The sequence below is a fragment of the Xyrauchen texanus genome, chromosome 26 (assembly GCF_025860055.1).
Source record: "Xyrauchen texanus isolate HMW12.3.18 chromosome 26, RBS_HiC_50CHRs, whole genome shotgun sequence".
NCBI classification, from domain to species: domain Eukaryota; kingdom Metazoa; phylum Chordata; class Actinopteri; order Cypriniformes; family Catostomidae; genus Xyrauchen; species Xyrauchen texanus.
The window spans coordinates 34,908,640-34,932,171 of record NC_068301.1 but is presented as its reverse complement, the minus strand read 5'-3'; the positions used below and the strand labels follow the sequence as shown (position 1 = coordinate 34,932,171).

Here is a 23,532-nt window from a genome sequence, read left to right as displayed (position 1 = left end):
CAGCATAAGTACCTTATGGACTGAGTCCTCAGACCGCACTCTGCGTATGCTGCTGCCTTTCTGGATGACGTCATTATATACAGTAATGATTGGCAGCGGTATATGCAGCATCTGAGGGTGGTTCTGAGATCGCTGCGACTGCGGAACTCATGGAAAACCCCAAGAAGTGCACAATTGGACGGGTGGAGGTACACTATCTGGGGATCCACTTGGGTCACATGCAGGTGCGCCCCCAAAACCAAGACCAAAAAGGAGGTGAGACAGTTCCTGGGGCTGGCTGGCTATTATAGGAGGTTTGTGCCTAATTATTCAGATATCACCAGCCCACTGACCTATCTCAATAAAAAGGGAGCCCCAGACCCAGTCCTGTGCCAGCTGTGCCAACAGGCTTTTATGCAAGTGAAAGCTATGCTCAGTGGTTGTTACATACTCCTGATATTTATCACCTTCTTGTTGTACAGACTGATGCGTGGGACAGGGGGTTGGGAGCCGTGTTGTCCCAGGTGTTGGAGGGGGAGGAGTGCCCATTGCTGTACATCAGCCAGACGTTTTCGGTGAGGGAGGCGAGGTACAGCACGATTGAGAAGGAGTGGCCATCAAGTGGGTGGTTCTCACCCTTCTGTACTACCTCCTGGGACAGGATTTCACCCTCTAATCGGACAACACCCCACTCCAGTGGCTCCACCACATGAAGGATACAAACACGTGGATCACCCGTTGGTATCTGGTTCTTCAGCATTTTAAGTTTGAGGTGGTCCGGGTGTGCAGATGGCTGTTGTGGACTTTCTCTGCAGAAATGTGGTGGGGGGGTGGTTAAGTGCAGGTTTGTGAATGGAGAGCAAGATCAGGAGAGGTAAGGATCATCACCTGGCAATGATTGTCTCTAACAGCTGTTTTTCATGGCAGTGAGATTGGAGACAAGCTTTAAAAACTAGCCAGATGCCAGTCAGAGTGGGTGAGTTCTGAGACCTGAGTTGGAGAATGACTGTATTGTTTTATTTCGAATGAAAAGAGTAGATTCTGAGTGTGACCACTGAAAAGCGAAAATATTGAGTTTAAAGGAAATAAAAAGATACCTTTTGAGTTGGATTCGATGTCTCCCGCTTCCTCCATTTCTGTGAACATTTGTTACAGCTTTGTTCAAGGGCACATAGGTGATGTTCATGAATGGGGGGTTCAAACCTACAACCTTCTGGTTACTAGCCTAGATCTTTCACCAAAACACTAACCCACCCCACCTCAAGAGCAGGCTAAGCCCCGAGTATGAGCATCCCCTCAGCTCTTGCAGTCAATTAACGATCATACACCCATCTGAGCAGCTTTCCATCGGGCGCTCTCTCCTGGGTGACCCTGCCAGTCTGTTTGATTAGGCTTTCACCTCACTGCTCCAACAGGCTTTAGATAAGGTGGATTAAGCCTCTTTCTGCAGGAAGTTTTAATGTGAACAGCACAGAAGTGTGTTAAATGATGCAGTTTCAGGATAAGTTGTCAAATGTGGGCAGATGATGATGATAAATAAAGAGAATCTAAAGGCACCGCTCACTGGAGATGAGGGTTAAGCCTTTACACCCTCTTCTCTCGCTCTGGATTAATAGACGTCTTTAAATAAAAAGGGCAACAGTGATGAGCAAGGTTCAAAAATTATTTTTGAAGAATTCTTGACACCCATACTATACTATGTTTGCTGCTACACTGCAGAGGAATTGAATGACCCTATGTAATGGACCCAATGTGATGAGCTTGTGTTGACATAGTGTTGACTGAAACAGAAAGATGGGAATGGATATATTGAAGGGCTCCTCGCATTTAAATAACTAATAGACTTTAGTAACGTCAGAGCCACATTGCTACATTCGAAATAGCATACTTTCATACTAATCTTACTACTTGTCTTTTTGCAGACAGTACACACACTGAGCACTTTACTAGGAACACTATGGTCCTAATAGAGCCCATCATGGTCTTCTACTGTTGTAGCGCATCCGCTTCAAGGTTTGGCGTGTTGTGCATTCTGCAATGCTATTCTGCTCACTACAATTGTACAGAGTGGTTATCTGAGTTACCATAGCCTTTTATGTCAACTTGAACCAGTCTGGCCATTCTCCGTTGACCTCTCTCATCAACAAGGTGTTTCCTCCGCAGAACTGCGGCTCACTGGATGTTTTTTGTTTTTCACAACATTCTGAGTAAACTCTAGAGACTGTTGTGCATGAAAATCTCAGAAGATCAGCAGTTACAGAAATACTCAAACCAGCCCATCTGGCACCTACAATCATGCCACAGTTGAAATCATTAAGATCAGATTTTCTCCCCATTCTAATGGTTGATGTGAACATTAACTAATGCTCCTAACCCGTATATACATGACTTTATCCATTGCGCAGCTGCCATATGTTTGTCGATTACATAATCGCATGAATAAGTAGGTGTACAGGTGTTCCTAATAAAGTGTCCAGTGAGTGTATATAGATAAGGCAGAAGAAGTAAGAATATGGTAGTATGCTATTCCGAATTTAGCCGAATTTATGTTTACAGTACTGCATGTACAATACAAGTCTATAGGGAAAGGAATTGCACCCGAATAAACAATAAAATACAAACAGTTCCAAAAGTATAGCCACAATAATTGAACATTATACATCTAAACATAAGACGAGTGTGGTAAAATCTGTAGCTGACCTTCTTTATGCAAAGTTATATCCAATCATTCGATATCATTTCACAATATGCCCAAGGATACCCAAAAGCAACTGTGGCATGGGGGGCGTGGTCGTGTGTCGTCTGCGGGAGAGAGAGAGAGCGGTAAGGCTTTTCACCTGGTTTGTAATTACCTCTAACACCTGTGTCTTGTTATAGTGATACGGAGAGAGACATTTAAGGGACGCCAAGTGTCGAGAGCGAGAGAGAGAGTGTCCAGAAAGAATGACAGCCAGAGTGTGCAACTGTGTGTGAATTATATGAATGTAAACGTAATTATAGCGACAGTTACCGTCGTGTGTAAACGAAGAAGTAGAAATTAAAGTACTGACCTTCAACCTGCCTCATTGTCTCCTGACTCCTCCATCACCCCAACCAAACCAGTTCACAGCAACATTACTAATCTGTTTGCAAAATACTGTTTACATGGCACAAACTCCAACCTGTTGGAATTACATTAGTAAAGCATAACCAGTAGTTCATCCATCTAGAAAAGTCGTCCCACCCTAAAAAGGACAATTTAGATAACTTTAAAGATCAAAGCATTTTGTACGGAAGCATTAATGCCTTTTACAGACACATTTATCTTCGCACTGTGAAAATCCGTTGGCGAAATACAGTCATCTCAATGGGAATCAATGCGATCGTTAATTTCACGTGATGAATTTCCCCTCGCGGATTTCGAGTGTTCAAGTTTGGTAAACTTTGACAGGCAAATTTGCTGCATTGGTCAGTTGAAAGTTGCTTGGTTTGGCAGTGACCTGTGTGGGCGGTGCTTCATATAAAGATACACCATATTCACAGTGGACAAGGATATTATTTTAGCGGTGAGTTTCTTTTAACTGAAGTCTCCCAGAGAATAAAGTCTAGCATTAAAAAAGAGGCTGCATGGCAAATCATTTTTTGCTGGTTTCACACACGCTCAACATCCGCCCACACCTTCTTCGCCCGCGAGATTTCGCTGTGCAAAGGTACATTTGACCGTGCCCTAAGAACTTACAACATAGGCCAATAGCTGAGTAAAAATAATTTATGTTACAGACTAGCACGTAAAGTTATGGCAAGGGTAAATTTTCTTTCACAAAATGTTTTTGCATCGTTCCACTTCACTGCATCAAATGAACATTAGGGCAGTGAAATGAACTACATTTAATCTAAAAATGTAGTCACACACCAAAGCACTTCAAGTTCATTCTAGTACTAAAATAAACAAATGGTCATTATCAGAAAAATTATTCAGGAAATAGCTGCTCTGTTCTTCTACGTCAGTGCCAAAGCGAAGTAATCAAAAGCACAGTCTACCACAGAGAAACCAGCCTTTACACATTTCTATCCTACCACACTGTCTCTCTCCTCTACCATCTCTCTCTCTCTCTCTCTCTCTCGCTCTCAGTGGTCTAATCTGTGAGGGACTTAAAGGGACCTTATCTCCAGGCTCTCCTGCTTCATTTCATGCTTGATTTACTTTAATTTGTCTGATAGGGCAGCAGGATTTGGAGACGGCCCATCTTTGGCTTGGGTGACGAGTGGAAAAAGAAAGCCACTCTGATATTTCTCTGGCACATTGTCGCGGGTTTTTGACTTCTCTCTCCTGTCTTTCCTCTCTCTGCCGCAAGTTCCTGGAGAGAGACACCGGAAAAGAGCGAGTGAGAGAGTGTGAGAGAATGTACGGTAAAATGCGAAAGATCTCAGTGTGGTGTGGCAGGCTGTTTGAGTGTGTTTGGAGTCAAGCAGCCAGAGAAGAAAAGAATTGTGGGAGTGTGGCATGATTGTGTGATGTATTCCTCCACAAGCTGAGGTGAAGTGTACTATGTGGATGAGTAGGGTTTGAACACAACATGTGCTCTGGACACGCAAGGGATGCATGTAGCGCTCTGTTTATTCAAGAATATGGCAATACTCTGCTTACCAATAAAACAAAAAGAAGGCATTTCTATGTAAATAGTTTATAAAACCGTTTTTTTTTTGCATAAATTCTTTTCTTGAATTGCATGCAACAATTTAAGCAAGAATGATTTTACGAACAATTCTTACGTAATTATTGCAAGATATGACCATTTATGTCTGGTTTTAGGAATTATCGTTAAAACATTTTTGCATGATGCGCCAATTTATGTAATACCCTTTCTACTAATGATTCTTACGTAGATTGTTGTAATTTTTTGTAAGAATGGTTTTAACAAACGATTATTTCGTACGGTAATTGTTGAGCTTGTAAACTCTGTAAACTGTTGTATGATGTGTCAATTTGCATATGGTTTTACAAAACGATTCTTGCATAAATTGTTGCATGACGCAACAATTTATGTCTGGCTTAATGATTTGTTCTTACGAAAATGTGACATAATTCATCAATATACATAAGAATGGTTTTACGAATGTTTCTTACATAATTGTTGCATGATGCTGCAATTTCCATGAGAATAGTTTTACAAATTATGCTTACATAAACATTGTTGCATGATTCAACAATTTATACTTGGCATAATGAAATATGCTTATGAGAATGTTGAATGATGCGTCAATTTACGTAAGAATGTTTTTTAAACTAAGCTTATGTAAAGTGTTGCACGATGCGGCAATTTATGTCTGGCTTTACGAATTATGTTTCTAAAACAATTTAGCACCAATTTATGCACGAATAATTTCACGAACGATTCTTAAGTAATTGTTGCATGATGCATCATTTTAAGAACGATTTGTTTTAGAAATGTTTGTTATGTACATTGTTGTATGATGTGTCTCTGGAAATAACAATGTTTTTATGAACAATTCTTATGTAAATCACTGCATGATACAACAGTTTACAAAACAATGGTTTTACATACGATGTCCACAGAAATTTGTTCTGCGAATGTTTTGTGAATGTGGACCAATAAATCAAGCATTCAATTCAGAAGAACTAAAATGGTAATTCTGTTTGTTTAGCAGCCAATTAACAATTCAAAGTACAAATATATTCAGTTAAAACACAACGCACAATCCAAAACATCTGCTCTACCAGTAACCAAGTGTCCTCCAAAATACTGAGAAATAGTTCTTGTTACTACAGTAAAATCATAAATCTTCAGAAGCTTTCAGAATCTTTCTGGCATTTTGATAATAATGAAAGATATATATATATTTTTATATACATATATAATAGTGGCCAGCATGCCCTCTAAATATTGGTTTCAGCATTGGCCCATGAAAAATCCATAATCTGCTAAATGAATAAATGTCAATGTGACAATAACTGTAGTAACTACAGTATTATGGCAATATATGCGTTTGGGAGATCCCATTCAAAGGTGTCTGTATCTACCTTTCTCGTTTAGGCCCTTGAAACAGAGACACAGAGTTCTGACTTCATCTCATGCGTGTTTTGGGCTAAAGCAATATACTCCGCAGGCTCTTTTTTTCAGCTGAAATAAAACTGAGGAATAAATTCATCTCCTGGAGGTGAAGGGCAGTGGGCTTCATAATGACAGACTTAATGTTTGAAACTCACATAACCCACCTCCTCCCTTTCAAAAACCGAAAAACCCGAGAGCACTGAAATTCCCCTCGCAGCACTGCACGGGATTTGCTAAGCGGTGGGGTGTGTGCGTGCGGCTGATAAATGGAGTGATGATCCAGCAACACGTCTTTATCCTCACGCTCCGCTTTAATTAACGCCGGCTTGTTTGTTGAAAAGATGATTAATATGCCAGTGAAAATGGCCTAATTGAATACTGCTACAACCCACACAATCAGAGAGGAACACGCTGTTTTGTTTTGTGTAGATTAGCCCTTTTATGAATGTCATTATTTATATTATTATTATTACATGGTATTTTAATTCAACTGACAGCCGCAACCCCCCTCTCCTCCTCCTCCTTCGGTGTAAGATGGGATGGGCGTATCGTACAGACAATGAATGAGCCACATTGTGTCCATTTGAGAAGGGGTCAAGAGGAGCCATGAAACTTTTGTCAGACAGTCAAAGATCTCCCGGCTCTGGATATTTTTTTTAAGTGAATGTTGTCATAAAAGCGCATGCAGTTTAAGAAAGGTTAAGTAGAATTATAAGTGAGCAATTCTTTTTTGTTTAGTTATAGAGTGGCTTTAAAGGAATAGTTCACCAGGAAAATACATTTTTGTCATCACTGACTATCTTCAGAGGAACACAAGAGATGTTCACTCTGCTCTTTTCCATACAATCAAAGTAAATCAAATTTATCAAAGTAAGGATGGTTTGTTGAGGGCACAAATGTAATAAATGGTCCTAATTTGACCCTAAATGTAATAAAAAAATGTGTTCCCTAATTAAATAATGGTCCTAAATGTAATGGACTTAAAATATGGCCCCACCTGTAATTAAAAAATTGGTCTTTAATGTAATAATGGTCATAAATGCAGTAACCTCTAGGACTTAAGATGTAATAAAATATGGTCCTAACTGTTGGATCTAAAATGTAATAATATTAGACCCGGAATGTAATAATTTGTTGTCATAAATGTAATAAAGCTCCTAATTGTAATAATTTTTACATTTTAAACCAAAGTTGGAAAAATGTCCCACAATTTGGCAAATATTGCATGCTAGTTGGACTTATTATTCATATCAATGATTTAGAATTCATTTGGAAATTAATTATAAGTCATCAATAAACCTATTTAAAACCCATTAACAAAGGGAACTTTAATGTTAAAGGGGTTATAAAATGTTCTTTTTTATAGTTGTATTATCTTCCCTGAGGTCCACTGATAATGTTAGTAGCATTTTTTTGTTGTTGCATTAAAACTAAATTATTTAGTAAGTTAGACATACAATAGAGCAATAGAACCCATTATAATCAGTGATGCTGTCAGCCATGGAAGCGTCCGTTGCCGAAAGTAAACGGGTGTCCCGTTCAATTTTGTGCTGCACGTGCTGGCACTACAACTGTCAGCAAAACAAATAAATGCTTTAGAAAGTTTGTGTAGACAGCTTCAAGCAATTGCGTTGCTTCAAGTCAATGGACGAGCCCGGTGTCAACAGGGTGTCAGCACCATAAACTATCAAACAGTCATGACATTAGAAACATTTATGAATGGAACTGTTTACTTATTGTTTTGCATCAGGTCCAAGTGTTTGTAACTGCCCCCTCCTTCAATAATAGTTCAGTTGCAAAGCTTGAATCGTTTTATGACTATTCACAAGCAATCCACATTGATATGAGCCAAACAAAATGACATTATGTATTTAAAATACAAAATATTAGTAACTGTATTCCACTACAGTTACAATTTAAATTGCTAGTAATAAGAATAGCATTTGTGATGAGGAGGAGGGCATGGCTGGGCCATGATGGAGCACGGCCAGTGCTGAATCAGCTGAACAGCGGGAGAGCGAGATAAAGGGCAGCCGGAGACACGGTTCGGTAGAGAGTGAGACACACACGGCCGCGTTGCATGTGTGTGTTCTTATGTTTATGTTTGTTTTATGTTATGTTGACTGTTCAGCCAGTTCCCGCCTCCTCCTTGCCTGTCCTTATACTGTTACATTGGTGCCAAAACCCAGGAGGGAGGAGGGCTTCACTGTCGCAGAGCCCTCGCCGCTACTTTCTGCCAGGGGAGCAGCCACAGCCATCTGCGTTAGGACAGAGGGGTTGCTGCTGGCCACCGAGAGCTGGAGGAACCACAGCCGTCTGACAAGAAGGGGTTCCGTCCGCCAGGGGCCGGATGATTCGCTGCCGTCTGCCAGGGGAGGTGTGAGCTGGCGTAAACCAGAGGGTGGAGGAGCAGTTGAGAACCAGGTGACAGTGCATCCAGGAGCTGGCACGCAAGTTTTCCTCTCCCCTCTCTCTCTCTCTATCTCTGTGTCTCCTCTCACCCTTTCCCTCTCTCCACGCCTCCCCTTGTCTCTCCCCCAGATTCGCGGGAGGCAGGGTGGACATCCGGCTGACAGAACGGCCGGAAGGGCAGCGTCTCCCCTCCAGAGATGGGGGGAGTTTAGTCAGACAAGTGGCGCCCCGGCCTGAATCGGGCGGGGGAGGAGTGTGACGAGGAGGAGGGCATGGACGGGCCATGATGGAGGGCGGCCGGTGATGAATCAGCTGATTAGCAGGAGAGCGAGATAAAGTGCAGCCGGAGACGCAGGTTCGGGAGAGAGAGACACACATGGCTGTGTTGCATTTTATGTTGAGTTTCTGATTAAACTTTACGTTGACTGTTCAGCCAGTTCCCGCCTCCTCCTTGCCCGTCCTTATAATGTTACACCATTATATTAAAAACGTATCTCGATAGATCATTTTGCATTCATTGTATTTTTTTTTTTATTTAAAATGTTGTCTATTTAGTTGAAAACATGTAGCCTATCCATAAATAGAATGCAATCCGAGGAGCGTTTGAACAGCAGTGAAACACTTTCTTATGATGTGTTAGAAATAGTTAATCTTGTGTAAATTGTTATGTGAACATTTAGCTTTATGCTAAGCTATAATTGTATTTCCAGCCTTTTTACTGTACATGCACTTGTTAACAGACATCAAGACAATCATTAGATCAATAGATAGATAAAAAAAAAATATTTAGTAAGACTTTTGTTATAAGGGCAAATATGTACTACAGAAATCTTATTCTTAATGAGAACTTTTGTATTAATATTTAGGCTTTTCAGAGAATGTATTTTTAATATGTCTATTTGTCTTTTTAAAAGTGTATTTTGTCTTACTGGCAGATTTGTATCACTTGTTATTAACTTCAGGGGGGTTTAACAAGTGAAAAAACAAATCTGTGCTGAAGAAGTAATCCTAAGTATTTAGATTTCGTTACTGTCATTGAGTAATTTAACAGAATATATTACAAATTCAAAAATTATTCTGTTATATGTAGTGGAATAAATTTTACCCTCAATACCCTCACAACCCTGAGAGTTCCCATAATTACATTACGGACCAAAAGTTATTCCATTTACACCCTTTAGTGTACCGATCAAGACTTTTGTGGCCGATACGTTCACAGATTTTTTTTTTAACACTATGATCGGACGATATGTTTTTAAAAGTGACCTTAGCCACACTTTTGCAAGTTTTATTCTGCAGTTATGTTTATGCCCCACACAGTAAAATTACATTAATTGTGAATTTGTTAACTGTTTTCAATACAAATAAATGTTATTCATAGTTCTGTTGTCAATATAAAAGGTCATTGTGACATACTGGCAACCAGTAAAAACCATGAGAGCATCACACACAGCAGAGATATATTCAAAAATAAGCTCCAATTTAAAGTTTTTAAATTAATGCTCCCTACACAGTTGCTGTAAAGCTCAAAAATGAAAAAGAAAATAATAATAAATTATATATATATATATTTTTTTTATTTTTTTTTTTTTAAAGTGGCAAAAAAGCACAATAAAAGTCTCATGGATCTTCTGAAGGCATACAATAGCTTTAAGTGATGAACAAATCATCATTATTCACAAAAAATATTCTCTAATATAGCTCTAAAATTATAATGCCATTTCGCATTCTCGTACATTCAGATAAGGTATATCAAGATGCATTATGCTAGGTTTGATGTCAATGATTCAAACAGCAATAGTCCTCACATGATTTATAAACGAATGCTACACACCAAGTTTGAATCAACAGAAGTGTGAATTCGATTTGCATAACATTGTCCGTCCCCATTCACTTTCATTTTTTGAAAAGTGTTAACATGAACATTCTGCCAAACATCTAATTTTAGGTTCCACTGAAGGAGGAAAGTCACAGGTTTGGAACAATATGAGGGTAAGTAAATGATGACAGAACTTTCAACATCTTCCTTAAAAGAGTTGAGAATACCCGCATTAATAATCTGAAAATAAAAATAAAACTTTTAGTGAGGCCAATACGATAATGAATAACTGCTGCAGTTTGATTCAGTTCATTTCCCGAGATTCTCTGTCTAAATGTCAGACGTCTGGAAACTGTACGTCTCTCTGTCTCTCTAAAGAACGTCTCTGGTTTACATGTGCTCTGCTGCGTTTGCGCTCCCTGTGTGAAAAGGCTTTAGGGGGCTCAATCAGCGGAACTTTGATGTCGACTGCAGCTGTAATGATTTCATATTGTTCCAGGGATTTCTCTAATCCACTACACTTTCATTAAAATCCCTCACTCCATCCTGCCCCGGACGGAATCGGTCTCCTTTCGTTCATCTCTCGCTCTTTTTTTTAGACAATTATTCCATTTTTTCCTATGTTATATTCGTAGGGAAGTTATAACTTCATTTGCAAATTCAATTTTAGATGTTGGCAGTCGTTTCTGACAGTGATTCATTTGTAAATGATGAGGTATTGGAACAAGAAGTCTTGTCAGGTGCTTGCAGTCTAGACAGTTCTGTTGCTTTTAGGGGGATTTAGTGCATCGACACACATAAAGTTTACACTGCGTCAGAGAACATTGCAAATCCTTTAATTTCAATGAGGATGGTGCGTTGCAATGACATAGAGAAAAAATGCAGAGGTTTGAACAACCTGATCACATTTCAGAGAGTGGGTTTAGTTGAATTATAAGAAATGCATTCCTGCTCAACATTTCTAACTCACCCAGCTCGTTCCAAACCCTCAAAACACATCCTACGCATTCTTATATATATATATATATTATAAATAGTTATATTTAAATAATTATCAATATATTATACAAATAATAATTCAGAAAATGTAAATGCAATTTACATAGCTCCACTGTCTCACTAGTCTATTGTTTAAAGAACTACACTTCCCAGTATCCACCTGTCATCATCACTGCCATTTTGTGTCTTTGTTCACACCTGTTTATCATTTGTAATCATCCTGTCCTTGTGTATTTATATCCTGGTTTTTGGTTCAGTCCTTGTCTTTCGTTGAATGTTGTTAGCCCGGTGTGTGTTCCCTGCCTGTGTTTTCGGTGTTGTGTTTATTTTCCCCATTGAGGGTTTTCCTTTGTGTTTTTGTGTTTGTAATAATAAAGTAAGCTGCACTTAGATCCGCTCTCCTCGTCTGCCTTTGCTGTCTGCATTCGTAACAGAACGAAAGAACCACAAATGGATCTAGCAGCTTACCTCATGGAACTGACCAAGGCGGAGTTGACCATCCGCGAGTTCTCCCACTTCTTTTCCGCTGTTGCCCCCCACACCGGCTTCGACGACGCATCCCTAAAGACCATCTACCAGCTCGGGCTACCAACATACCAGCTGAGGGAATTGCCGAACTCCGGAGACCTCACGTGGAGGGAATATGTGAGTTTAGTCTTGGGAGAACTCGCTGCCGGGGAACCACCTCTCTCGATCCCGGTTTCCGCCTCTGGGCTTTCCGTGCCTGCCACGGCCAACGAGCCAGCGTTGCCAGCTTCGTCCGCCCGGCGGAGGAGGAGAAGAGGAAAGGCTTCTGCTCCCCAGTCTCCGCCTGCCACGGCCAGCGAGCTAGAGCCCACGCCTGCCACGGCCAGCGAGCCAGAGCCCACGCCTGCCACGGCCAGCGAGCCAGAGCCCACGCCTGCCACGGCCAGCGAGCCAGAGCCCACGCCTGCCACGGCCAGCGAGCCAGAGCCCACGCCTGCCACGGCCAGCGAGCCAGAGCCCACGCTTGCCACAGCCAGCGAGCCAGTAGCCTCCGACGTCAGTGAGCCAGCGCCTGTAGCCTCCGACGTCAGTGAGCCAGCGCCTGTAGCCTCCGACGTCAGTGAGCCAGCACCTGTAGCCTCCGACGTCAGTGAACCAACACCTGTAGCCTCCGACGTCAGTGAGCCAGCGCCTGTAGCCTCGACCGCCCCTGAGCCAGCGCCTGTGGTCTTGTTCATCCCAGCGCCAGTAGCCATGACCGTCCAAGAGCCAGCGCCAGTAGCCATGACCGTCCAAGAGCCAGCGCCAGTAGCCATGACCGTCCAAAAGCCAGCGCCAGTGGTCGTGTCCGTCCAAGAGTCAGCTCCTCCCGAGCCTCCCGAGCTTTCCAGGGCTCCTCCTTCCGAGCTTTCCAGAGCTCCGCCTCCCGAGCTTACCAGAGCTCCGCCTCCCGAGCTTACCAGAGCTCCGCCTCCTGAGCTTTCCAGAGCTCCGCCTCCTGAGCTTCCTAGAGCTCCGCCTCCCGAGCTTTCCAGAGCTCCGCCTTCCGAGCTTTCCAGAGCTCCGCCTTCCGAGCTTCCTAGAGCTCCGCCTTCCGAGCCTCCCGAGCTTTCCAGAGCTCCGCCTTCCGAGCTTTCCAGAGCTCCGCCTTCCGAGCTTTCCAGAGCTCCACCTTTCAAGCTTCCCAGAGCTTCACCTCTCGAGCCTTCCTGGGCTCCGCCTCTCAAGCCTCTCAAGCCTTCCAGGGCTCCGCCTCTCAAGCCTCTCGAGCCTTCCAGGGCTCCGCCTCTCGAGCTTCCCGAGCCTCCCAGGGCTCTGCCTCTCAAGCTTCTTGAGCCTTTCAGAACTCCGCCTCTCGAGCCTTCCAGGGCTCCGCCTCTCGAGCCTCTCGAGCCTTCCAGGGCTCCACCTCCAGAGCCTCCTACGGCTCCGCCTCCCAAGCCTCCTACGGCTCTGCTCCCAGAGACTGCAGAGCTTTCTAGGGCTCCGCCTCTCGAGCCTCCAACGGCTCTGCTCCCAGAGACTCCAGAGCCTTCTAGGGCTCCGCCTCCCGAGCCTCCTACGGCTCTGCTCCCAGACACTCCCGAGCCTTCTAGGGCTCCGCCTCTAGAGCGTCCTACGGCCCTGCCTCCTGAGCCTCCCTCAGCTCCGCCTCCAGAACCTCATGAGCCTCCTACGGCTCCCCCTCCAGAGCCTCCCGATCCTCCTACGGCTCCGCCTCCCGAGCCTCCTACGGCTCCGCCCCAAAGCCTCCTGAGCCTTCCATGGCTCCACCTCCTGAGCCTCCAGAACTTCCCACAGCTCTGCTTGCCGAGTCTCCTACGGCTCCACCTCCCGAGCATCGTACGGCTCCGCCTCCAGAGCCTCCCGAGCCTCCTACGGCTCCGCCCCAAAGCCTCCTGAGCCTCCCACAGCTCCACCTCCTGAGCCTCCAGAACTTCCCATGGCTCCGCTTGCCGAGTATCCTACGGCTCCGCCTCCCGAGCCTCCTATGGCTCCGCCTCCAAAGCCTCCCGAGCCTCCTACGGCTCTGCCTCCTGAGCCTCCTACGGCTCCGCCTCCAGAGCCCCCCACGGCTCCACCTCCTGAGCCGCCAGAACTTCCCACGGCTCCGCCTCCCGAGTCTCCTACGGCTCCGCCTCCCGAGCCTCCTACGGCTCCGCCTCCAGAACCTCCCGAGCCTCCCACGGCTCCGCCTCCAGAACCTCCTACGGCTCCGCCCCCAGAGCCTCCCGAGCCTCCTACAGCTCCGCCCCCAAAGCCTCCTGAGCCTCCTACGGCTCCGCCACCAGAGCCTCCTATGGCTCAGGCCCCAGAGACTCCAGAGCCTTCCTCGGCTCCGCCTCCTGAGCCTTCCTCAGTTCCGTCTCCTGAACCTTCCTCAGCTCCATCCTCAGAGCCTCCCAGGCCTCCTGACCCGGCCCCTGACCCTGTTCCTGACCTGTGGCCTCCTCCCAGGTCACCTGACCCGGCCCCTATCCTGTGGCCTCCTCCCAGGCCCCCTGACCCAGTTCCCGTCCTGTGGCCTCCTCCCAGGCCTCCTGACACGGCCCCTGTCCTGTGGCCTCCTCCCGGGCCCCCTGACCCAGTCCCTGTCCTGTGGCCTCTTCCCAGGCCCCCTGACCCTGTTCCTGTCCAGTGGCCTCCTCCCCGGTCCCCCGAACCTATCCTTTCCCTGTGGTCAGCTCCCCGACCTCCTGAACCCATCCTTGCCCGGTGGCCAGCTCCCAGGCCTCCTGAACCTATCCTTGCCCTGTGGCCAGCTCCCAGGCCTCCTGAACCTATCCTTGCCCGGTGGCCAGCTCCCAGACCACCTGAACCTGTCCTTGCCCTTTGTGCCCCCCAGGACTTCCTGCTTGCCCTCTGTGCCCCTCGGACTTCCTGCCTGCCCTCTGTGCCCCGTTGGACTTCCTGCCTGCCCTCTGTGCCCCGTTGGACATCCTGCCTGCCCTCTGTGCCCCGTTGGACATCCTGTCTGCCCCTCGTTGCCCCCCGGACTGCCTGTCTGCCCCTCGTTGCCCCCTGGACTGCCTGTCTGCCCCTTTGTGCCCCCCAGGACTTCCTGCTTGCCCTCTGTGCCCCTTGGACTTCCTGCCTGTCCTCTGTGCCCCCTTGGACTTCCTGGCTGCCCTCTGTGCCCCATTGGACTTCCTGCCTGCCCTCTGTGCCCCCTTGGACTTCCTGCCTGCCCTCTGTGCCCCCTTGGACTTCCTGCCTGCCCTCTGTGCCCCCTTGGACTTCCTGCCTGCCCTCTGTGCCCCATTGGACTTCCTGCCTGCCCTCTGTGCCCCCGGTGCCATCATTTTGTTTTCTGTGGGTTCCTTTTTGTCTTTTGGTGTTTTTTGTTTTAGGATTGTCTGGGATCCGATCCTTAGAGGGGGGGCTATGTTAGGGTTACCTTGTCTTGTTTTACCATTGCCCCTTTGGTTTCCATTTTTGTCCCTTTTGTTTTCCATAGGTTCACTTTTGTCCCTTGTTTAGCTCCACTGTCTCACTAGTCTATTGTTTAAAGAACTGCACTTCCCAGTATCCACCTGTCATCATCACTGCCATTTTGTGTCTTTGTTCACACCTGTTTATCATTTGTAATCATCCTGTCCTTGTGTATTTATATCCTGGTTTTTGGTTCAGTCCTTGTCTTTCGTTGAATGTTGTTAGCCCGGTGTGTGTTCCCTGCCTGTGTTTTCGGTGTTGTGTTTATTTTCCCCATTGAGGGTTTTCCTTTGTGTTTTTGTGTTTGTAATAATAAAGTAAGCTGCACTTAGATCCGCTCTCCTCGTCTGCCTTTGCTGTCTGCATTCGTAACACTGTCTGAGATACATTTATTATAAGGGTTTTTCTAAGGATGCGTCAATATACCCATGCTTCAGAGGAACACAGTCATAAACACAGTGATTTTAGGTCACTGTGTTAAATGTACAACCCCAATTCTGAAAAAGACAGTATGAAGGAGAGATTTGTAAATTATAATCACCCTTTGCTATATTGAAAGCACTTCAATTACACTTAATATGTTTTACCATGTTAATTTCATTGTTTAGTTTTTTATGTAGAGTAATTTCAAATCAGATGATTGCAACACGTTCCAAAAAAGTTGAGACAGTTGAGTGTTTACCACTGTGAAACATCACCATTTCTTCTAGTAACACTTATTAAGCATTTGGGCAATGAGTGGAAAGTGGAATTTTCCACCCAATCATCCATAATGTAGGTCTTCAGCTGCACAATTGTACGGGGACTTCATTGCCATATTGTGCGCTTCATAATGCACCACACATTCTCAATTGGAGATGGTCAGGACTGCAGGGCAATCTAGCACCCGCACTCTCTGCTTACACAGTCATGTACTTGTAATCTGGGCAGTATGTGGTTTGAAGTTGTCCTGCTGGAAAATGTAGGGACGTCCCTTGAAAAATACGATGTTGCTCCAAAAGTTTTACATATCTGTCTGCATTCATGGTGTTCTCACAGATGGGCACACCCCTGACCCATATAGACACTGGCTTTTGGACCTGATGCTAAAGACAGCTTGGATGGTCCTTTTCATCTTTGGCCCATAGAACACGACTGTTGTGTATTTCAAAAACTTTTTGTACTTAAACTGTTTGTTTTTTTAAGAATAAAAAATCGAGAATTAATTTATTCAAATAATCCAGTCAGAGTTTGTTGGAGTTTTCCCTGCTTGAGCTCAGGACCTGTACAATGAACTTTACTAATGGGTTGATTACTAACAGGTTAATTAACTCACTCAAACACAGTCTATATATGTGAGATAAGTCTGCTTTGTCCACAACATAAATGTGATATTGCAACATACATCAGCAAGTGACACAGACTACAAATATGATTCACAAAAAACTATATTGCTACTTTTCGTTTGACATTTTTATAGTGATATTGCAATTTGTATTAAACATATGTAGATATCCATATCCAGTGCAAATAAAGCCCTGATTAGTCTAAGCGCATTTGAAAGGCATGATGCTTTGCCCTCATACATTTCAGAGAAGACCAACAGTATCTTTTTTATCAGATAAGCACACACAGATTCTCATTATTGTTAGAATGAGTTTCTATCTTAACTAATCATGTTTATTCAGCAGATTGGAGACAGAGGGAGAGAAATACAGAGAAAGAGGCAAGTGAGAGAGAAATGACTGCCTCTAAATGAAACAGTGAATATCAGTATGCAGTGATATCTTACCATCAAGACCTGATTACAAAGACCCATGATGAGATATGAAGATAGTAGAGTCGTCAGTGCAGTTTGGTTCTAGAACTAGTGACTGTATTGTGTAAATCTAGTGTGAACATGCGAGATAAAGCGCCTCCCAAAATGCCATTATAACATTATCAGATTTCATGCATTTAAAGAGGACATGGCTTATTACAGTGCATTATCTGGCTGTACCTTTCAGGCTAATTTCACTCTGACTGTTTTTCTGAGAAATTCAACAAATTGTGGCATACATGGGCATAGGAATGATCTGAAGAATGGGTACTGTTATAAATACACTGATGGCCAAAAGTTTGGAATATTGTATAGATATTCAGTTACTCTTATGGAAAGAAATTGGTACATTTATTCACCAAAGTGGCATTCAACTGATCACAATGTATAGTCAGGACATTAATAACATGAGAAATTACTATTACAATTTGAAAAACAAATTCAGAACTTCTCCTAAAAAAATCTAGTATTAAATGATCAATTTATCATGATTACTCAAGGATAAGGTGTTGGAGTGATGCTGCTGTCTAGATTTGATCAAAAAATAACTTTTTCCAAATAGTGATGGTGCTGTTTTTTAACATTATTAATGTCCTGACTATACTTTGAGATCAGTTGAATGAAACTTTGGTGACTAAAAGTACCAATTTCCTCCTGAAACAGCAAAATCTGTACATTATTCCAAACTTTTGGCCGCCAGTGTGTATATATTTATATAATTATTATTATCGTATACAGATTGCAATTACAAAGATAAATATTTAATAAAATAAATATAAATGTATAAGGGTCTTGTAACTGGCCGCCATTTATTTGAAGTTTTTCCCCATTTTAAATCACCTTTTGCATGTTAGTTCATTTTAAATGGCCCTGTGGTGTGCCTAATATTTCATGTTTACATGCTGTAAATTGTGCTAACCTGCGATTGTTAGCTAAAGGAGTTATTTCAACTTCTTGATCTAATCCTTTCAATTAGTTTTGCTGTTGTAACCTAATGTATTCAGGTCAAGTTAGTGATGTAGAAGTCATATTCTGGGTTCAATACAAGTTAAGCTCAATCGACAGCATTTGTGGCATAATGTTGATAACCACACAATGTAATTTTCGACCCTCATTTTCTTTAAAAAAAAAAAAAAAAACTAAATATCGAGGTGACATTAAGGCACTTTCTATTTCTATTTTCTATTATCCCTTCTATTTCCAGGATTTTCATGACCTTAGGAACCCTATGCTGTTGGATTTTATTTTTTTGTCTTTGCTGGCATTGTATTACAAAATCTAAGATGTGGTTAGATAGGTGAGACATGATTGGATGGGTGTCTTACTTGGGCCATCCCATTGGTCTATCGTTGGGCTGGGCTGAGCTCTCTCTTCCTGTCCGTCACTGTCTTGTTGTTCCACCTTTAAACTTCTGCCCATTTCATCTGTGTAAAGACATCAAAGCTTAGGGTCTTTCAGTGAAAACATCTACATTATAGCACAATCAGTAAACCCAACAGTGACAACTAATCTGTGGCTCTTGCGCTGGAAGCAGTTGTTCACGTTCTTTAAAGCCCATATGCCTTGTAAGAAGTCTAATTCCAATGTGCAGTTTCTCATTTTGGATTCTTTCAAGTGTCTGCAGTGGGATTTTGAGGCCGTTTCTTTGGAGAGAATGGAAAATAGAGAAAGAGAGAGAAAGAGAGAGAGCATGTCCCTGGACCCACCTTGATCACAGAGCAGCTCCCTGTGTTAAGCCCTGTGTCGAAACTTACTGGAAATGTTTAATTACAGTGTTGGGAAAGAAATTAAGCTACAAGATGATTCCTTAATTAAGCTGTGATTAAGGATTTTCTGCCTTTGGCTCTAACACTATTTAACAGCACGGTCATAGGCAAGAGGAAGTTAACTCCAAGAACAGGGCAATTTACCTCAGTTAGCTCAAGACACTCGCACAACTTTAAACACACACGGGGAATCAGTCCCTGTGTGCCCTTTGCCAACAGGAAATTCCTTTGTACTGACTGGAATGGATAAAACCTTATGATCTTAAAACTCAAGCTGAATAAATACAGGGACAGAGCCAAGTTTTAAAGCTCTAGACCTTTTATAAGGGACAAGACAACAAAAAGATTACTTTAACGTAATGATACTAATTCAGAAAAAAAGTGTAATTGTGCAGTTGTTAAGGAGCTAAACTTTAAACATGTTTTGTCAGGTAACCTAAAAATGTGCTTTATGTGGTAACATGTAAATAAGCAAATTTGAACTGAAGTAATTTTATGGGTTAGATCAAGTGGAAATAGCACTTCTACTTTCTCAATGTTCCCTAACTGCTATTGGTGACTATTTTATTATTTTACTTATCATATCTGTAATTAATCTTAAAATTTTCATCTGACATTTTTACATATTCATTTATTTGTCCAGAGTAATTCTTTTACTTTTTTACCCCCAGTAGAATTCACAAATGTTAAATCATAACTCATACACGTTCTCATCAGGTATAGCTGACATGATCTATACTTCTATTCTTGACATTTCCATTATACGGTTCACAGATTCAAAATGCAATTACAGTATAAGGCAAACAATAAATATTCAATTATTCAAAAATGTTGAGAGGATTGTTTCCTCCTTGCCCTTCAAAATGTAATAGGTCAAAAACATGCATGAAAATTAAAAAGAAGTGCCCTTATTCCTTTTCAGCAAGAACAAAAGGAAACAGCCACGTGTCGTTCTGCCAATGTTGAACAAAAAAGTGAAAGATTGTTCTTTTGAAGATTGCACGCTTCCAGGCAAAGGTAGTTTACGTGGTTGACTTTCTCAGCCACAAACATTTGGATGTCGAGACATTTCAAAGAGAAGATTCATCGCGCACAAATAGAAGAACATAGCGTTAGGACGGCGACTGAAATTCAAATGGCTGGGGGGGGGGGGGGGGTGACGGATGCTGTGAATTATCCCGTTGTGACGGCGAGGTGTGGCCGCCAGTAACGCCTGTAATTGAATTTCAGTTCAAAGAGCCGATGCTATTAGCTCGGGTTTGATGGTTGAACCCCACGGCAAATACCAGCAACTCTGTTGTTATTTACTATGACCAATAACCCTGTTAGGAACACATACAGTAGCTGTTCCCTCAAAAAGCCACATTTCTCGAATCTTCTATTTCATACGGAAATTGACTTTCACCAGGAAACCAAACATTGCTTTGAGCTAAAACTGACTGGGGAAAAATGGTGGATTCGAGAAAACGTCTGCTCCTTCTAACATATATACAGTAGAGGACTGTTTGATGAATTCTGTAGAATTACAGTAGAATTCTGCAAGTTTACATATTTGATCATAGATGAACAAGTCCATACATGTGATTTAAAATGATTTCATATAAAACACATTTTTAACAGATGCATGTTTCCTCTTTTTTGTGTAATACAGGTGAAACTCGAAAAATTAGAATATCGTGCAAAAGTTCATTAATTTCAGTAATTCAACTTAAAAGGTGAAACTAATATATTATACAGACTCATTACAAGCAAAGTAAAATATTTCAAGCCTTTATTTGATATAATTTTGATGATTATGGCTTACAGCTTATGAAAACCCCAAATTCAGAATCTCAGAAAATTAGAATATTGTGAAAAGGTTCAGTATTGTAGGCTCAAAGTGTCACAATCTAATCAGCTAAACACCTGCAAAGGGTTCCTGAGCCTTTAAATGGTCTCTCAGTCTGGTTCAGTTGAATTCACAATCATGGGGAAGACTGCTGACCTGACAGTTGTGCAGAAAACCATCACTGACACCCTCCACAAGGAGGGAAAGCCTCAAAAGGTAATTGCAAAAGAAGTTGGATGTTCTCAAAGTGCTGTATCAAAGCACATTAATAGAAAGTTAAATGGAAGGGAAAAGTGTGGAAGAAAAAGGTGCACAAGCAGCAGGGATGACCGTAGCCTGGAGAGGATTGTCAGGAAAAGGCCATTCAAATGTGTGGGGAGCTTCACAAGGATTGGACTGAGGCTGGAGTTACTGCATCAAGAGCCACCACACACAGACGGGTCCTGGACATGGGCTTCAAATGTCAAACGTCTTACCTGGGCTAAAGAAAAAAAGAACTGGTCTGTTGCTCAGTGGTCCAAAGTCCTCTTTTCTGATGAGAGCAAATTTTGCATCTCATTTGGAAACCAAGGTCCCAGAGTCTGGAGGAAGAATGGAGAGGCACACAATCCAAGATGCTTGAAGTCCAGTGTGAAGTTTCCACAGTCTGTGTTGGTTTGGGGAGCCATGTCATCGGCTGGTGTTGGTCCACTGTGCTTTATTAAGTCCAGAGTCAACGCAGCCGTCTACCGGGACATTTTAGAGCACTTCATGCTTCCTTCAGCAGACAAGCTTTATGGAGATGCTGACTTCATTTTCCAGCAGGACTTGGCACATGCCCACACTGCCAAAAGTACCAAAACCTGGTTCAATGACCATGGTATTACTGTGCTTGATTGGCCAGCAAACTCGCCTGACCTGAACCCCATAGAGAATCTATGGGGCATTGCCAAGAGAAAGATGAGAGACATGAGACCAAACAATGCAGAAGAGCTGAAGGCCGCTATTGAAGCATCTTGGTCTTCCATAACACCTCAGCAGTGCCACAGGCTGATAGCATCCATGCCACGCCACATTGAGGCAGTAATTAATGCAAAAGGGGCCCAAACCAAGTACTGAGTACATATGCATGATTATACATTTCAGAGGGCCGACATTTCTGTATTTAAAATCCTTTTTTTATTGATTTCATGTAATATTCTAATTTTCTGAGATTCTGAATTTGGGGTTTTCATAAGCTGTAAGCCATAATCATCAAAATTATATCAAATAAAGGCTTGAAATATCTTACTTTGCTTGTAATGAGTCTATATAATATATTAGTTTCACCTTTTAAGTTGAATTACTGAAATTAATGAACTTTTGCACGATATTCTAATTTTTCGAGTTTCACCTGTATCTCAATTGTTTCTTTTTAAATATAGAGCAAATGGAGACATTGCTGCAAATCCCCAGTGATCTGAAGAAGAGATCTGAACAATGTTTCAAACTGTGCTCAGATCTGTATAAGATACCAAAGTCTGCAATCAAAAGACTCAAGCTCAAGCATTTCTTATTACATTCTTCTGAGACCAAAGATCAGAGTTATAATATCCACATTAATTCATTAAAACGTAGGAATTTAGAAAGTAAATGAGAAGCGTCTGAAACAAAGTTAACACATATAATCAAAACTGGTAAAACTGGTCTCCTCAGCTGTGTAAGAGCAAATTTGAGTAATTATCAGTCAAACACCATTGAGATAAAGGGTATCTGATGTGATGCATAATGTGTAATGTTGAGAAATGATGGAGATGACCTCACCATTCTTCACGTGATCTCCATCTGTAAAGATGATGTTCTCAGGCTCAGAGAAGTAAAGAGGTTCTTCCTCAACAGATCTGTTTTCATCTTTCAATAAATCTCTCTTCTCACACACCTTCTCCTCAGAGTCTACCTCAAGCCCATTTTCAGACACTCCTGTTAACAAAACAGACAAAACATCAATGTTAGCACTTCAAAGACCCTAAAGTGAATTCATCTGTAAGGTTGACTTTTTCAGTCAGCATATCTGAAAACAGCTAAACAAAAGTTTATGTACTAATAAATAATCTCAATGGTCTACAACTCAAATGGGAGAGATATTCAAATAGACAACATTTTTACATGGTAAGACTGATTTGAGATTGCATGCTTGAAATTCTCGTATCTCCATGTCCCTCACCAGGGCTGGACTGGGAAGAGAAATAAGCCTGGGAATTGACAGAGCAACTGGCTCAAAACACGGGGGGTGGGAGGGGGGTCCTTTTCTGCATATCGCGCCACCGTTTTGTGGTCTGTTCTGCATAACGGTGCGGCTTTTAGCTTATCGTGGCCCATTCGGCCTGTTTCACGGCCGACACACCAGCCAGCTCGGTTCTCCCGATGGCCAGTCCGCCCCTGATCGGCCCCAAAGTGTGTCGACCCACCGGGAAAATGCCAGATTGACAGTCCCTCACTGAATAAAACAGTGTATCTGTGTTTTGTAACATTTTGTACCTTTCAGAGTATGAATGAAGGCAACTGCAAAGTGTTTAAGCAAAGCCAACACAGGAACAGATCCAAAGCCTAAGGTTACGTCTGCGCAAAGATAACTATTTCGGCAAGCAATGGCATTGAAGGTAGACATTTCATACTTTCTTATTAATTTGCCTTATCAGTGGGTACAATGTTGATTTTTCATTTGCTTGCCATGCCTTTGGGTGGTACACCCGTTCAATCACAAAGTTAATTTTTCTCTGTTTGATTAATTTCTTTCCTCTGTTAAAAAAGACATTCGCTACATTCTATCAAAAGAGCCTTTTCCCTTCCAGCTGTACATGTACTTTGATATTTGCATATTAATTTTTTTTTCTTCAATCAGGGGACATGGAGAAATAGCAGCCACCTGAACGAAATTAAACAGACACACTTTTCACCTTTGATAATAAAAAATATTCTGGTTTCATCATTTGCAATGTTTCCATGTTTACAGGGCTGAA

The 23,532-nt window shown here is 42.6% G+C and overlaps 1 protein-coding gene across 1 annotated transcript in view; it reads right to left on the bottom strand.

Moving 5' to 3' along the window:
• Positions 1-23,532, bottom strand: part of zfpm2b (zinc finger protein, FOG family member 2b) — an 82,950-nt gene that overhangs the window by 37,773 nt on the left and 21,645 nt on the right. The window contains exons 2-3 of the mRNA XM_052093218.1: positions 22,337-22,492; positions 18,286-18,384 (exon numbers count right to left, since the gene is read on the bottom strand). Coding sequence (XP_051949178.1) covers positions 18,286-18,384; positions 22,337-22,492 — 255 coding nt within the window. The remainder of the gene's footprint in view (positions 1-18,285; positions 18,385-22,336; positions 22,493-23,532) is intronic.